The sequence below is a fragment of the Amblyomma maculatum genome, chromosome 2 (assembly GCF_055883805.1).
Source record: "Amblyomma maculatum isolate TAMU_Amacu chromosome 2, ASM5588380v1, whole genome shotgun sequence".
Classification (NCBI taxonomy): Eukaryota; Metazoa; Arthropoda; class Arachnida; order Ixodida; family Ixodidae; genus Amblyomma; species Amblyomma maculatum.
Window position 1 is genome coordinate 116,104,590 of NC_139345.1, and position 16,831 is coordinate 116,121,420.

General features: G+C 46.1%; 1 protein-coding gene across 1 annotated transcript in view; it reads right to left on the reverse strand.

Moving 5' to 3' along the window:
• Positions 1-2,890: 2,890 nt before the first annotated feature.
• LOC146199637 (sodium-coupled monocarboxylate transporter 1-like) overlaps positions 2,891-16,831 on the reverse strand; it is a 45,170-nt gene continuing 31,229 nt past the window's right edge. The window contains exons 9-16 of the mRNA XM_084592792.1: positions 12,913-13,001; positions 12,251-12,363; positions 11,323-11,390; positions 10,081-10,167; positions 7,190-7,371; positions 5,362-5,465; positions 4,108-4,229; positions 2,891-3,795 (exon numbers count right to left, since the gene is read on the reverse strand). Of these exons, the coding sequence (XP_084448918.1) occupies positions 3,592-3,795; positions 4,108-4,229; positions 5,362-5,465; positions 7,190-7,371; positions 10,081-10,167; positions 11,323-11,390; positions 12,251-12,363; positions 12,913-13,001 (969 nt within the window). The 3' untranslated portion in view covers positions 2,891-3,591. The remainder of the gene's footprint in view (positions 3,796-4,107; positions 4,230-5,361; positions 5,466-7,189; positions 7,372-10,080; positions 10,168-11,322; positions 11,391-12,250; positions 12,364-12,912; positions 13,002-16,831) is intronic.

Genomic DNA, 16,831 nt, shown 5'->3' on the forward strand with positions numbered 1-16,831 from the left:
CTTCCTACGTTTTCGCTAACGTGGGAAACGCATTCACAATCAATATTTACTCATCGCCGTCTGTCGTCTGCTCTACAGTGCAGACGTTAATAAAATTTTTCTCGCCTATAATTACGTTTCCTCCATGGAAATACGCGGGAGGTTGTCCAATCATCAAGACGGAATGCAGGCGGCATGTCGCGATGCGTCTGCGGGGGCGCGTCAGGGCGCGTGCTTGTTCGAGAGAAAGCGCGCGGCGCACGTCGCGAAGGCAGCGAACCGAGCCGGCGGCGTCCCAGTGTGTGTTTTTCTGCCACAGATGGCGCTGCCCATCAGGAGCCGCAGCGCCGCCCAACGATGCTTTGGGAGCCTATCACGTGACCAACCGCTTACGCATATTACTTGACCAGTGCACACTCAAAGAACTTTTCAGGAGAGCACCCTAGAAATAAAAAAGTAGATTTTGTTCTCCGAGACACGATGCAACACCATCACAGCGGAGCTTTTTTTTTATTGTGCGAATAACCTTTCAAAGCTGTGAACAATTATGGAAAGGAAAATGGTTGTTTAACGTTAAGGGATAGGAAGTGTGCAGAATGTGTCGGGGAAGTAATTCGAGTTGATGACATCCTAGTGGAAATGAATGAATGAGTGAACAAAGCCTTTATTTGATTGAATTAAGCGATGTCTCTCTCGCGCTGTTTGGGTAGTTAGGAAGTTAGGAGGGTTGGGAGTGTAGCTTCTCGCTTCTTCACGGTTCTTCAAGCTGTTTCTAGTTGCTTGCCATGCTGCCGATCTGTGCGTTGTAAGTCGATCTTTCCCACACTTCTCGAAGCAGGCCGCTCTCACTGCCATAGGCGGCAATGGCATGTATAGCGGTGCTTGATAGTATCTGATGTGCTAGGGTAGGCATGTCGTTATGTGGAACATGTGTAATTTTGCTTCTTCCTCGTGAAAAAAGATGCGCATTGCAATATAAGATGTTTTAGGTCTGCTGTACACTGTTCCTGACAGTGGTGCATGTGTTGTGTTTGAGTATTTCGTGTCTACCGAGAAACCACTTGTCAAATATACGTGGTATGTAGGCTACGTTCGCTATTACTTTGTTGAGAAATATATCTTGTGGTCGAGTGAGCCATTTCGTATTGTAAAACACCGGCATTGGTGTAGCTTCATATAACCTAAGCCTGTTGTCATTTTTTATTTTGGTGCGTACATAGTGCATCATCGCTCTGCCAGGGGAGCCTTTAGTGACCAATGTTTGGTAGGGATTTGAGTCTATCGGCTTAAGCATGGAGTTTGGGTGTGGGGCGTTGTACATGTCAGCCAGCCCACCCGCTTGCGCAGCGGCCGCACGCGCGGCTGCGTTTCCACCATCCGTGCCAGTATGTCTCGGTGTTCATATAATTGGAATTTCTTTTCCAACTTCCCGCATTCGCTTCAGCCTCCCTCTGATGCGTTGGTCGCTGCGTCTTCTGTAGTTGGTGCCCTCAGCTCTGCAACCGCTGCGTATCAGTCGGTTAAAATTCGATATTCATTAAAATTATCTATTGTGGCTGTAGCTGTCGTAATGGTGTTGATGGCTCCTCATATGGCAAGCAACTCGGCGTGTAAAATTGAGTCTCTAAAAATGGACAGGGGCAGGTCATGTAGTGCAAAGAGAGGATAACCGATGGTCACAAAGGGTAACAAATTCGATTCCAAGGGAAGGAAAGCGTAGTCGGGGCCGAAAAAAGTTCGGTGGGCGGATGAAGTAAAGAAGTTCACAGGGGTCAAGGGGATGCAGCTGGCGCAGGACCGGGTTAACTGGTGCAATATGGAAGAAGCCTTCGCCCTGTAGTGGGTATTGCTGCTGCTGCTGCTGCTGCTGCTGCTGCTGCTGCTGCTGCTGCTGCTGCTGCTGCTGCTGCTGCTGCTGCTGCTGCTGCTGCTGCTGCTGCTGCTGCTGCTGCTGCTGCTGCTGCTGCTGCTGCTGCTGCTGCTGCTGCTGCTGCTGCTGCTGCTGCTGCTGCTGCTGCTGCTGCTGCTGCTGCTGCTGCTGCTGCTGCTGCTGCTGCTGCTGCTTGCTGCTTGCTGCTTGCTGCTGCTGCTTGCTGCTTGCTGCTGCTGCTTGCTGCTTGCTGCTTGCTGCTGCTGCTGCTACTGCTGCTGCTGCTGCTGCTGCTGCTGCTGCTGCTGCTGCTGCTGCTGCTGCTGCTGCTGCTGCTGCTGCTGCTGCTGCTGCTGCTGCTGCTGCTGCTGCTGCTGCTGCTGCTGCTGCTGCTGCTGCTGCTGCTGCTGCTGCTGCTGCTGCTGCTGCTGCTGCTGCTGCTGCTGCTGCTGCTGACGACGACGACGACGACGATGATGATGATGATGATGATGATGATGAAAAACCATTTTACATGAACGGTACCATAGCGCAAAAATCTCATTATGCTGTTTTTTAGTAGGATCTACTATTTCTGAGAGAATGTTTTGTTCTGATAGAAATGATAAAAAAAACCTGGGTGATTTATATTTAGTAATCAAATGACTTTCTGAAACGAACGGATACTAAAGTTTATGTCCAACTACACTGAACAACTCTCAGATTAGGCCAAGACCCTCCTCATTTCTTTAAAAATCTTGTTTACATTCAGCTAGGACACCTGGTATGGTGGTCATGTTCTTGATTGGCATTGAGAACCTTTGGGAAATATTTGGCTGTGTTCAGGAAAACTCGCGATTTCAAAGTACAGTGAAGTCAGATAAAGGAAAAATTTTGCTTTTGCATATCCAGTGTAGTGCTAGTAGGCCGCTGCGCGGTCAATCAGACTAATAGAGGCCATTGAATACCCAGTGCACAAGGTGCAATGCAACAAAAATGCGAGCGTACACGATGGACAATCTTTATTTACATCGACTATAAATAGATCGAGTGGGCGAAGGCTTTTTGCGACGTTTATATATGTACAAATAAATTACTGTTAGGTTGTGGCTGCGCCCTTTTATAAACAATTCGCTTTCGGCGGGCTGACATACACATTGCAAAAAAAACTGGCATTTTTTGTATGGCATCGTACACATTGCAATCAGTATAGTATTGTAAAGGCATGGAAGAGATCTTGGAATGTTCTTTGTTGCATACGTAACTAAGTACGTAAGTCCTGGAAGCTTCTGAAACTTCCTTCGGAGTACTCGGTCTCCATAGAAGGGACGTTGTCGACGGCTGAATCCATTTGTAGTGGCCGTTCGGATTTTAGACTTCTCGATGTCTTTAGCCGCTCTCTTCACTTTCGCTGCCAGCGTGCTTGGAGCAAAGGAAGGCGGACACTTCTATCTACTCCTACTGCACCACGCTTACGCTGTCTTTTCTCCAAGTTTCCCGGATTGGCGCGAGCCAATCGCAAGTCTTGGTCTCTGATCTTGCCAGCACGAAGAGCACACAGGATTTCTCTTCTCGCTTAATTTGAGTGGTATAGCCCTGATGGTGTGGCACACAGCGGCCACACAAGGGCACAGGCAGTCTTCGTATCAGAGTGATCTCCACGTGGTACTTGTGGCCCCTCCAGGCGCCTTTCGTTCCAGAAGTGCGCAGTGCACGAGGCTATTTTCCAGAACGCTAACTTCCTTACAGAACTAGCACATTCCTTACATGTGCGTGCTAAAATCGCACTTGGATGGTCTTCGCGGAGGAGGCGGAGGAGGAGGCTGTGATAAAGAGGCGTTCGTTCCTCGACGGACGTACGAGACGGCCGATAGAGTAGCCTTGTCCTTGCCTTCCTTTTTCGTGCACTCGAAGACAAGCTTCGCGATTTGTGGTTTTTCGGGCGCCACCTTCTTCTCGGGTTCAACCTGAAAGCGAGAAGCAAAATGGGCGTCAGTAAGGGACAGTTTCAAGTAAGGGATGAACATAAAACGAAAATTCATCAATCGTTGAACTGGGCTAGCTAAACAACTCCTCAAAAGGCAGTGCACAAACGGCTGGGACAGAAGAAACACCGTCAGACGACACTAGAGCTGGACACTTGCTGAAGGTAATCATGTTTCTTAAATGTTTTCTTCATTTTGCCCTGAAGATATTGATCTTTTGCGGTATTTAATACGATGCAATAGCTTGTAAAACCATGGAGAAAGTTTTCAATATTTTTTGCAGACTTCTCTTACGTAGTCTTTTCCGACGTTGAACCTCAGATGGCACCGGAATTTTTCGGGTGCAAACCAGAAGATGACGTCTCCCACTTGGCATATCAGCTTCGGGTTCATTGTATCTGCGCTTGATGAGGATGCTGAGAATGCAAAAAAAAAAAAGAGACAGAGCGGTCTGATATTCACAACCGCCTTCAATGTTTACATTTAGAAAGTAATCAACTCCATTTTCAGCGTGTGAGTGAGGGAATTAATTGTAATGATGAAAGCGTAGTAACACTTTCCGCCTAATAATATTTCATTAATTAATTTATACAGAAAACGTTTCAAGGTTATAGCAGCATCAGCATATGCAGAAAAAATCACACAGTGATAGGCAATATGAATAGGGTATTTTAGATGCTTTTCAAGCGACGTTGACAAGTCTTGACTTTGTCGTTAGTAATACGATTATTGTAAAGTACACGCCATGAAAACCATGAACACATAAGGTAAAGAGAAATCTAGGCAAATTTGTTGAAATAAAATTTATTGTTTCGCGTTGCATGCGTTCTATTTGTTCATGTTAGATGGCGTTAACAGACTCGGAATTATTAAGGTATATTGAAGCGCTGGACGAATAGTGGCCCTAATGCGAGATGTCGTGCAGCTGGTGCAGCAGATTTTGATGACCCTCTAAAAAATCACTTTTACGGAGGGTGCTATGTTTGGCAGTAGCTATGTGTTTTGTCGATAACAAATCATTAGAGATGTAAAAACCGGGGTATATACAAAAGTTATTTCTGCAAGAGCAGCGTCCTAAGCACAATGTGGAAACAAAAGGGGCTTAACATGTGATATAGTTCCCATGACACTGCCTTCTCACAGTCAAAGCTCATTTAATACCGGTCACGCCATGCTGTGACCTTCAAGAATTCGTTAGTGATTCTAATCATCTTGAACATAAGCAATGCACACGCACACGTGTGTGCATGTATTTTATGTTGGCAGAAACGTTATCAACATAGTTTATCAAGAGCAGTAATAGAACACAGTACAGGCCCTGGGCCTGTACTGTCATTATGAATATCATTATGAATGTCATTACAGAAATAGCGTGCAGCTGGTAACGGTGAGGAATTCAAATTAAAAAACTCGCAAGCGCTAAGCGCAGGCTGTACTACGTTTTTAATTTATGGCTGAACTAAACATGCCGTTGTATCCAGTTCATAGCTTCTCGTTTGTGGAAAAAAATCTACAAATGCACTGAGCCTCAAAACTTGGATCACTTACATGTGAAGCAGCTCACAGGAACAGCAATCGCGAGCAACACGAACCATGCAAGCATGCTGTACCAGAGGGTTGAGAGAGCGTAGACGTCGGGCAGGAGTCCAGAGCTAAAATGAAGGCAGGAACTGTTTTACTTTTTTTTTTAATTATTCTTTTTATTATTTTCACATCATTTCGTCAGAAACTTATCAAGTTGATGACATGCTATTCACAGAAATCCAGAAATTTTGGATTGGAACGGCCTAAACACAAGCACGTCTGCTTTTTGGGACAAGGGTGATAAAAATACTGGTTTCTTTTTTATACTGCCTGGGCGGGTTTCTCCTTCCTTTCTAGTTGGATTTTATCCGAGATCGTTTCGAATAGCTAGCGCTGCTCGGGGCATGAAAAAGGTTAATCATTCCCTTCTAAATATTATCAATATAGTCACCAGCCCTCTGATCCCAGAGTACCAAATCTTGGGGAATATTCGTACACCAGCCATTGAGAAAACCAATTACATGATGGTAAACTTACGTCGCTAAGTTATGTCTGAAAGCTGTAGTTTGATGTCAGAAACGGTATATGGGATTGCAAGGGGTGGGAGGTGGTCGCGCCTTGTTGAATGGGGATAGCGATTTTCGATTTGGTCATAGTTTTTGCTATTGCTATGAGCTTGATAAGACACCCGTGGTCCATTCGAGCCAGCTGTACCATTTTCTTCTCGATTGTGCGAATGATGAGATCTTTCTGGCACGACATTTCTCTTCGCATGAGCAACTTCGAAAAAAAAAAACGTCGTGCACAGTTTTATACAGTGGGAAGAGAAATAAATCTGTAGAGCTCTAAATTTACAGGGCTGAAATACAGCATCAAGAATCCGCTAGACGTCAGCTGATGTCCAGCACCCTCTTTCCACCTCCTCAATATGACGCTAGCAGAACTTCTTTACACCATTAATCAGCTAACGCAGCTCCTTCTGTTATAATTATTATACGCCATATTAAGAATATCACCTTTAACAATTACGTCTGTCGTTTGCTTAGTAACCGAGAGAAAAAAAAAACGGTAGCTTTTATTTTATCAAACTTGACACTGGGAAAAAGTTGCTTACGCCATGTTTAAGATAATGTCTCGGTCATTTCGCATGACGTCGCAAGTCATGATGAAACTTCAGGAGGTGCGTAATTGCAGTTAAATACATAAACGTTAAGTAACTTCTAGTGACGCGCATCTTGTGCTACATCACAGGAATCGTCAAAAGCAGTGATTGTTTGAGAACCGTCTGTGAATTACGCATATTCAATCCTGCCAGGAAGCGAGGAAGTAACGGGTTAATGCAATTCCAGGTTCGTGGCTATGATAACAAAATCGCTGCTCCGCGCTTAAGCAGCGCGTCGAGATATACGTATGGAGTGAATGAGATATGCACGCATAGATGAAGGATGGAGGCGCTACCATTTATCCGCTCTATGCATCGGCAACTCACGACAGCCTAATAAGATAAGTATAGAACATTCTATAGAAAAAGCACGAGAGCCCATAAGCCATTGTTGTTCATAGTCACGCTATGGAAACATCCTGGCGCTTTACTCTTCCTGTAGTTGAAACCAGCTGGAGGCAGTTTTTTTCTGCGAATTACACATATTCGTCAACTCGCCCAGGAGCAAGTTCTCTTAAGCAGTGAAGTACTTTGCCGGGCACTTAGCTTCATAACGAGCGTTCTGGACAGTTGCAAAGCTCAAGCGACGCACTATTTTAACGTTCTCCTTAATCAACGTTTCAATGTTAGCCCCGCTGGCTAGTTTTACCTTTTGAACAGGCTATTCGTGATAATATCAGAAGCGCTTACGCTGCGTCCTCTTCTTGTGATCCTGGGATGTCTTCCAAAGCAGAAAACGTTGCGTTTCGGATGTAGGCCGGACACCCATCCATCGAAGGCAGCGGCTTCGGAAGCGCCATGGAGGTGACAAACTGTCCCAGATTGATCCAAAGGGAGACTCCCAGTGACACAAATAGGCCTGTTAGCGCCCCCTGCACAAGGAGTACAGCAATCTTTAGGGTGCGTCTCGATTTCAGTCTATTCGGGGTATACGTTGATTGTGGCTGCCTGGTAATGTATGCAGCAAACGCAAAGTAAGATAAGATTGTCCCAAAGCTACGAAGAGTCAAACGGACAGAAGCAGTGCCGGCAGGCAAACTGCAAAGGACTGTGTTTCATGCTCTCGGCAGAATTAATGTTTCATGGATACATGGTTACCAGTAGTCTGGGTTATCTATCCTTGACCTGGGCCCATAATAAAGTGTCTCATATTCTCAGAAGAGTAGCTGAGATGTATGTAATGATGGTTGATAAAACTGGGCTATTTGTTCTTTTGTTCATAACTGCGGGTACTTTACATAAATATAAAATAAAAAAGCACCTTCGCATGTCTGTGTTAAGCGTATATGGCCGACTTGCATATAGCCTTGTATACACGCACCCGACGCCGGGTCAATATCTATCTCTATGAGCGGGTCGAGTCGGGGCCAGCCGGTTGTCGGGCTGAGTCATCCCGACCCGCCCTAGTTTATATGAACCCGTTTCTGTGGGGCGGAGGTCGTTGCTACACCTTGCGTCGAGCAAGCGAGCAGGCATAGGCGGGAGAGGATGAAGAGGAGGAATGCTCAGACGAACATATTATGATCCCATCCCTCGCTGCTGCCCGACCTGCAAGGAGGCGAGGAAGGAGGTGCTGGCCCGACGCGTCAGTGGGTATACATTCCAGTTTCCAGTCTCAACTGCTTGCTGACAGGCCTCGGCTTCCGCTCTAACAGTAGGCAGCGTGCTGTCACATGATCTTGCAAGCTCCTTCCATCGTTTGGTTTCAGCAGACAATGTCAATAATCACGCTAACACGTACGACTAAGTTATTTCGCAGTGATGCCGCACGTACGTTTACCTTTTGACATGTGTAGTAGATAACAGAGGCGCCAGTCAATTGGTGCTTTTATGCAAAAGGATCGTGACATGCCTGAATGCGAACCGTTTTACAGAACTCAGTGCGGGGTTGGTTTGCCGTTGCTGCTAGCGAAGTTCCTCCAAGAGCCAATGGCCCAGCTCGCTGCGTTAAAAAGCTAACACAAGCATTTGAAGAGACATGTACGATACACGTTAGCTGCTCCAGTACACAGCGGTTCATTTGCGGCGCTTTCAGACCTGCGCGAAGAAAAGATTGCAGAGCATGCGGAGAACTTGAGAGCCCGAACAAACAATCCGTGTTTGGGGCTCTGGACGCTTCTCACTCTGCTGTTTCTCTCTTCTGGACTCTGGAAGCTGAAGCTTGTGTCATTATTTAGCGCACGATATTGTCTGCAGGACCCGAAAAGTACTCAAAATGCGCTCGGAGTCAAACTTAATATGGCCACCGACCCAGTATTTTTACTGGTGAGCGGGGCTTCTGGGCTGCCCGAGGAAAATCGAATGCCGGACAGCTGTCAGCAAGTAGTCCTGACAGTCCGGAACTGATAATCGAATGCACCCAGTGTAATACATACTCCTCGCCCTGCGGGTAGGGTCGAGCCAACCTACCCCTGTAGGGCCGGGCTGACGCAACCAGACTCAACGGCCGTTTTACCTCGACACCCTAGCGTATACATGAGCACTACAGCCGGTTTTTAGGCCAACAGACTGGCTCGACCCGATTTTGTGGGGTTCATGAAACCTCCTGCCTAACATGTACACCTCGCCACACCTTGTTCTTATCGTCATCTGTAGAAGCATTAAACCAAAGGTATGTTTCTTGCTGCCCGAGTTTAGTAGATTTCGCTGTGCGTTTAAGAGCAACCAAGATAGTTTTCATTTCTTCGGAGCAACCCGGCAACTGTCGACATAGAAGTCCCCCCCCCCCCCCCCCCTTCCGTCCCTTTTTATTTCTGCCTTATTTGATCTACTCAGTTCGACGAGTAGCTTTATCTCATTGAATATATTTCACTAATCGCTGACATGGTATGCCTCCCAGTAATGGACCTGCACAGCCCGCAGATTTAATGCACATACGTAGGTTGAGATACTTTTGCACGAACGTAACGTATACAACAAACAGGTGAAAAAAATTGCATAGGCACATAATTACATAATGCGATGGCAATACGATAGCCTTACAAGATGTTGATGCCTTTCCGTCGAGTTTTTGGTCATTGGCTAATCGCTGTGTTTGTGGAATGCTGCACGTGTGCCTGTGCACAATAGGCGCTTTTGAGGGTGAGCTATCTTGCGGTTAGAAGTTCCCTCGAATGGTTTTAGAGGTGGCGACAATAACGCAATGAAGTTATATCGAAAAGTATGGCTTTCACTCCCCGCCTGGTAACGTCACTTCCGCATCTGGGAGTGATGTAACCGACGCGTATTTTGTTTTTCTCCGTGGAACTGTAGCATTAAAAATCAGTTCGCAAATTGCACATGAAGGTTGACACGCTGACTCTGACGACCTGTGACACACTGCGACACGCTAGCTTCCTTCTTAAACACAGTGTCAGTTGTTTTGTGTCCAAGCCAAAACGAAATCTGAAAGTCTTAGTGAAAGTAGTACCATCCTCATTCAGAGACAGCGCCACAGGCACAAGTATTGTAATTTACAAAGAAAGCAGCACTTTCTTGTCTAATAAGTGCCGTGACAGAAGAGCGTTTTAGTGTTTTGTCACGAGGTTTTTTCTGAGCTCGTGTCATTCTGCGAAGAACCACCAATTCGCATGTGCCCTTACCTTGCTGTTGGCGCATGGCACGAACATTCCCAAGGTGAACAGACCAAGCAGTGGACCTCCGATGGCGCTGTTGATAACCTGGGAAGCCTATTAGAGGCCAGCGGGAAGAAGGAACATGCCGACAAAGCAGCGATTTCAAGAAAATCGACAGAAGTTTAGCTGTATTCTTGTTTTAATTATAATTTAATTAGTTGAAATCAGTGTAGTTGTAAAAACTTTCCAACACATTTGTAGCATTTTTCTGACATTTCCTCTACAATCTAAGCTCAATCTTTTTTTCTCCCATTATAGGTTAAATGTCCACGGTGTGGATGACCTAATAACGTATTTGTTTTCTTTCGCAAGTAACTTTTGTTTGCGGGAACGTAAACGGGTTAGAGCGGCTGTGTTGCATTATTTCTTTGTAATTACATATAAAAGCATGCGATCCTGATCAAAATCTTAGTTGCAGGAATACATCTACTGAATGTTAGTGTGCCTTGCAGCAGCCGCGAGTCACACTTTCCAAACAACCTCAAGCGTCGCTAAACGATGCTTCGATACCTGTTTGCAGAACGCATAGTCGTGCGATGAGAAGCAACTTACATTTCCGTCATATTCCGGGTTTTGCATTCGGGGCGCTCACGAGGTGTTTTTCGAAGCTCGTGGGTTGTGTATGAACTCGGTATGGACGCCGCAAGTGAGGCGCGCTCCCAAATATCACGCCTAAAAAGAAGAGATATAAGCCACTAGATACGTAGCGTGAGCCTGCAACTACGACCAAGAGAAACATTTCCCTTTTCCAGCCCTGCCATGGCCACTGACTAGAGAGTTGTTGCATGCGTTTTAAATGTGATCATGGTGCAATGGTGCCTTTGTCTGCTGCGGTGCTTACTTTCTGTTCGTTGCTCCCTCCTTCCTGAAAAAAAATTGTTTCTTTCATATATTTCCTCTGCGATGAAACTTTGATTCATCGTTTTGCAGTGGTATGATGAGTATAATGGCAGAAGCTGAGAGTTATATGCAGATGGTATCACTCTCTTTCTTCAAATACCCTGTGTGCTTCACGCTGAATATATTAGCAGGGAGTGCTTAGGGCTGGCAAATAAGCGCAACTATACTGCTCTGCGGCATCCTTTCCCGAGCTCGTCTCTCTCTCTCTGCGGGGGAGGAAGAAGGTCTCACGACCGGCTCCGATGAAGACACCCCTCGAACGCCCAGGAGGCAAAACTCCGGTCGACGGAAGCGCAAGCGTCTACTCACAGCCAGCACGTTTCCCATCCGAGACGCGATGGCTACCAGGCCAATGGTCAGCAGGCCGAAGAACACGCCTGCAAGATGCATACACAGTAGTGATTGAAATGGTCACTTCTTATCTAGGGAATGGATTAGCAAAGGAGCCGAGATCCTACCAATTTACTTTCGGAGCTAGTTCCTTATGCAGCCATAGCTTTAAAACAGCAACGCAAGCGTTCTAATTTTCTATGTATCCAAGTATCGCATTGTACGGCATAAGTTTCCTTCTAAATGCCTTCCTTTCCTCCACCTCCATGACATTCCAAAACGTTTTAAAGCGGCAGTAAAAAAACACCAAGTACATGTGAAGGCGCAAGCATTAACTGGCGAATGTTTCGTCAAATGAAGTGATGTGGTGCAGGTGGGCACAGCCTGGGGGCTGCTTTTCGCATTACCCAAACGGTCAACTATTCTGGCCTTCCATTGCACTGTGGCGCGGGCTACAGTTACACAAAAACTCGATCCCCCCCCCCCCCTCACCGGTATAACTAAATGCGTCATGGCATACGCGGTTTCTTTAATGTTGACATGACACTCAAAAATACAAAGGTGGCCGCTGGCACTCGTTGCAAAAAGCTGAAGAGATTTACGTAAATACGCAAAAATGTAAACTTGAATAAAATATTTTCGAGACCTTATCTGGTATTTATAAAGAACGATGTCTTTTCGCATGACGCGTTAAACGGATAACAAACAAGCCTATTAAAATTTAACAGGAATAAATGACGGCAGAGTCTGCAGATTCGTAAAAAATTATAGAGTCATCCTAACATGGACCATAATGGCGGGAGAATATGCGGCTAAAGTTTTCCTGAATTTTCTGCTCTGGTGCGCTAAAGAAAAGACTGAAAGGGTCTAGTTTTAAAGTTTGTGTGTCGATAGTACAGTCACCCACCTAACGCAACGATAATCTTCGCTCCAGTTCGGTCCGCAATTCCGGGCTTGATGATGGCAATGACGTCCACGTATGACACCGCGCAGAGGGCATTGACACCAGATGATATAGAGCTACAGAGAATATTGATCAAATAAAGTGATTTTACAATCGCAAAGTTAGACCTATAGTAAGATAATAATAATTAAACAAATAAATTATGACCGTTAATAACACAGCGTAGTTTATAAATCTGAAACTTTCATGGGCGTGAGAGCGAAAGCAAGGTGTATTCCATTGCTTCAAGGTTCTTGCCTGTCAGTAATGCATGCCATGCTTGTACGTCGACCTTTTAACAATTACAAAAATTACGTCGCCATTGAGAGAACTTACGAAGCTGTCCTGTGAGTTTCGGTGTACGCATAGAAATCAAATTTTGAAAACGCACTATCATTAGAAGCAGAATAGGTGTTTCTTCTAAGGTTTACAGGACTGCGAAGGTGTTTATGATCAAGTATTATCCTTCCGGAAGAAAATCGTACTTGAGTTACGTTTAATTTCCAAACTGATCTGTCTGAAACAAAGTTTTTATTCCCCCTACACCTCAGTGCTGCCATGCAGCATGAGTCTGCGTTACAAAGTTCTGAGATGATTTTTAAAACAACTGCACGGTCAATATTTACCTTAGCGAGGCGGCAAAGATGCCGGCGACAAACAGGCCTGGAACACCGGTCATCTTTCCCAGCACGTCCATCACAAAGTACGGCAGCAGCTACCAATGCAAAAGAATGGAGAGCTCCGTGAATTTTTAATGGAACGAGGACTGTGACCATCACAGTGTAATGCCGGAAAAACTTCACTGCCAAGTGCCCTCATGATCATGCAATACAAACTGGACTAGTCACAAAAATTATGCGACTCGTTGCTCCCCACTAGATGTGCTTGTTTCTCAATACGAAGAAGGGTTGCATGCTGCTAAAGCATTGTTCTTTTTTTATGACCATATGATGTGGCGATCAATGTTAGATGGCTCTTTCTCATGCATTGATGTCAGGAATAATAAAAGTCACAAGTTTCGACTTTAGTCTTTAGTGCTCAAAATTGAGCAGTCTAGCGCCAAAATACAACAAACCTTCAGTATTTGGGGTAAACTATCGTTACTTCTGGCATAATTGTATGTTAAATACGTAAATTTTCTAATAAGATCTATGTTTGAAGATTCTTGTTGTAATCACTGCGAGAAAGCAAGCAAGCAAGAACAAGCCGGAAAGTTCACAAACACCGCTCGCTGCCAAATACACCCCCCCCCCCCCCCCTCCACCCCACACACATTTTGACACGAAGGGGTGCAGTGAAATTCTAACAAAATCCAGCCGCTCAGATTTCGTTGCGCGTTATTTTTCGATCAATAATGACAGTAATAAGATAAAAGATTCTGGGACACTGTCAGGAGAGCGTGACATCAGCGTGGGGCGTGGGTTTTTCATTTTACTTTATTGTATAACAAAAAACAAAACAAAAACAAAAGCGGTGAACAAAACTGTAATACCAGCAAATGACATAAGCACAGCTCTGCCGCTAAAGATGAAACGTTTAGCTGCACAGAACCGATATATTTAATGTGGAAAGACGGGCTAGTTGGTTTTGGTACGACAAATTCATATTTAAGCGCAAAAAAAAAAAAAGAAGCACAGGACGAAGAAAGGAGACAGACGCAGGACGAACACTGACCTTCAACAGTTGAAGTTCAGCGTTCATTATGCGCCTGCCTCCTTTCTTCGTCCAGTATTTTTTTCTTCTTTTTTTTTGCGCTGAAATATGCATTCATCGAGCTCGATATAAGTTAAATGTGCTATCCAGAACGACGGTCGGCGTGTTTAAATTATGACAAAGAGCTGAGCTACGCTCCACATTTATTGCAGTGCAGTGATTGTAGACGCAAATGGTGTCCATGTACAATGACTAAAAAACAACGGACACGGTATAGTTTCATAAACTCGACTACAAGAACCGAAAAATCGTTGCAAACGTCTTTGATGCCATTCTCGCTTTTGCCTCCCTGTACAGCGTTTCTTGAAAGTCTCCTACGACAACAGTACTATTTTTTCTCTATATTTAGCTTGAATTTCAGAGTGTGAGCACATCTCACCCGGAGCAGTAAACAAAAATTTGCGCTTGCACCGCGACTGCTGATTTATGTATATATATATATATATATATATATATATATATATATATATATATATATATATATATTTATTTATATTTATATATATATATATATATATATTGTAAAAGAAGGCTAGGTCAAGACGGCGAGGTCGTGACGGCAAGGACAGCGAAGCCTTGTCTAGCGTTTTAATCCGATCACGAACCCAGGCGCGCGCCGGAGCCGGCGCCGCGGGACGATGATGATGGTATGTACAAATGAAAGAAGAAGATCATGGCATGTACAAATGAAAGAAGGTCCACAGAAGGCTCACACAGTCTGCCCGGGGGGTCGGAAGCGGCCTGCCTGGCCGCTCCTAATTAACCGATGTACCGCGGCGCATAAACGGTTTCAAGCGAGAAACATGAAAAATTTCAGTTCCACGGTAGCGTCGATCGGCTGGGGGATCAACAGGCGTGACTTTGTAGTTAACTGGAGAAGTTTGGCTGATAATCTCGTAGGGACCAAGGTAGCGGTGGTGGAATTTGTCACTAAGGCCAGGGGTGCGCAGTGGTGTATACAGCAGTACTTCGTCACCGGGACGGTAAGAGACCACGCGATGCGTAGAATCGTAGCGACTCTTGCGGTCTTCCTGGCACGCTGCTGTGTTTAGGCGGGCAAGATGACGGCATCTGGCCACACGAGATAAGAACTGGGTAGGTACTGATGTGGAGTAGTCGGGCGTAGAGAAGAAGGAAGCGTCGAGAATTGTAGTGGGAGGACGGCCATAAACGAGGAAAAATGGAGAATAACCGGTAGTCCGCTGTACTGCTGTGTTATAGGCGAAAGTGACGAATGGTAGAATAGTGTCCCAATTTTGATGGTCCGGTGTGATGTACATGGAGATCATATCCGATAAGGTGCGGTGAAATCGCTCAGTCAGCCCGTTAGTCCGGGGATGGTAGCTTGAGGTTGTCTTATGAAGGGTGGATGACGCGTGAAGAACTTCGGCAACGACTGCCGACAAGAAGGCCGTCCCGCGGTCACTTAGGAGCACCCGAGGAGCGCCATGACGCAATACAATTGATCGCAAAAAGAAATTTGCTACTTCTTGAGCGGAACCGGTCGGTACAGGTGCTGTCTCAGCGTAGCGTGTAAGGTGGTCGACAGCTGTTATGATCCAATGGTTACCCCCATCGGAGAGAGGTAGGGGACCATATAAGTCGATGCCGACTACGTCGAATGGCGTGGCGGGACAGGGAACAGGTTGTAGAAGGCCAGCGGGCGAAGACGTCGGCCGTTTGCGACGTTGGCACAGAGGGCAGGATGCGACGTATTTGGCAACGCAGGAAGATAGGCCGGGCCAAAAGAATCGTTTTTTTCACGCGGTCGTAGGTTTTGTCAACACCAAGGTGACCTGCAGTAGCGTCATCGTGGAGAGCCGCCAGTATACGTGGGCGAAGCACACGCGGCACGACTGGGATCCAGCGAAGTCCATCAGGGTAATATACGAAACGGAGTAGGATGCCATATTCGAGCTTAAAATTGCGAAGTTGTCGGCGAAGCCGAGCATTGGGTGGGTCCGAAGCGCCAATAAGGCGGTCGATGATGGGTCGGCAGTAGGCATCGGCTAATTGCTGTGAGCGGAGAGCGTGTTTGTTCTCAGAGTCGTCAAATGAAACTGTTGTGATATACGTCGGGGAAAGAGATGGTCGGCTGTGGTCATAGGTGGAAATGCATTGGGAAGAAAAACAGCAAGCCGATTCCGAAAGTGGACAGCGAGAAAGAGCGTCGGCGTCTTGGTGCTGGCGACCCGATTTATAAGTGACGTCGGAATTGTATTCTTGCAGGCGTAGAATCCAACGGCCAAGTCGGCCTGTCAAATTTTTGAGCGAAGACAACCAGCAAAGAGCATGGTGATCGGTCACAACTGTGAAATGCCGACCATATAGGTAAGATTGGTTGGCTGGTTTGTGGGGTTTAACGTCCCAAAGCGACTCAGGCTATGAGAGACGCCGTAGTGGAGGACTCCGGAAATTTCGACCACATGGGGTTCTTTAACGTGCACTGACATCGCACAGCACACGGGCGCCTTGCTTTTCGCCTCCATCGAAAAGCTGCCGCCGAGGCCGGGATTCGATCCCGCGTCCTTGGGAACAGTAGTCGAGCGCCGTAACCACTGCGCCACCCCGCGAAATTTTTGGACAGCCCAGACGACAGCAAGGCACTCCTGGTCGGTAATGGTGTAGTTTTTCTCAGCTGGAGTCATAGTCCGACTGGCGAAGGCAATCACTTTCTCACGCGAAGTTGCATCGCGCTGCAGAAGTATAGCTCCAAGACCGAGACCACTGGCATCAGTGTGCAGGATGGTTGGAGCGCTATCAGTGAAGTGGCCAAGAACAGGGTCTGATGTGAGGGCGTGCTTCAGATTATTAAAAGCGGCTTCGCACTGT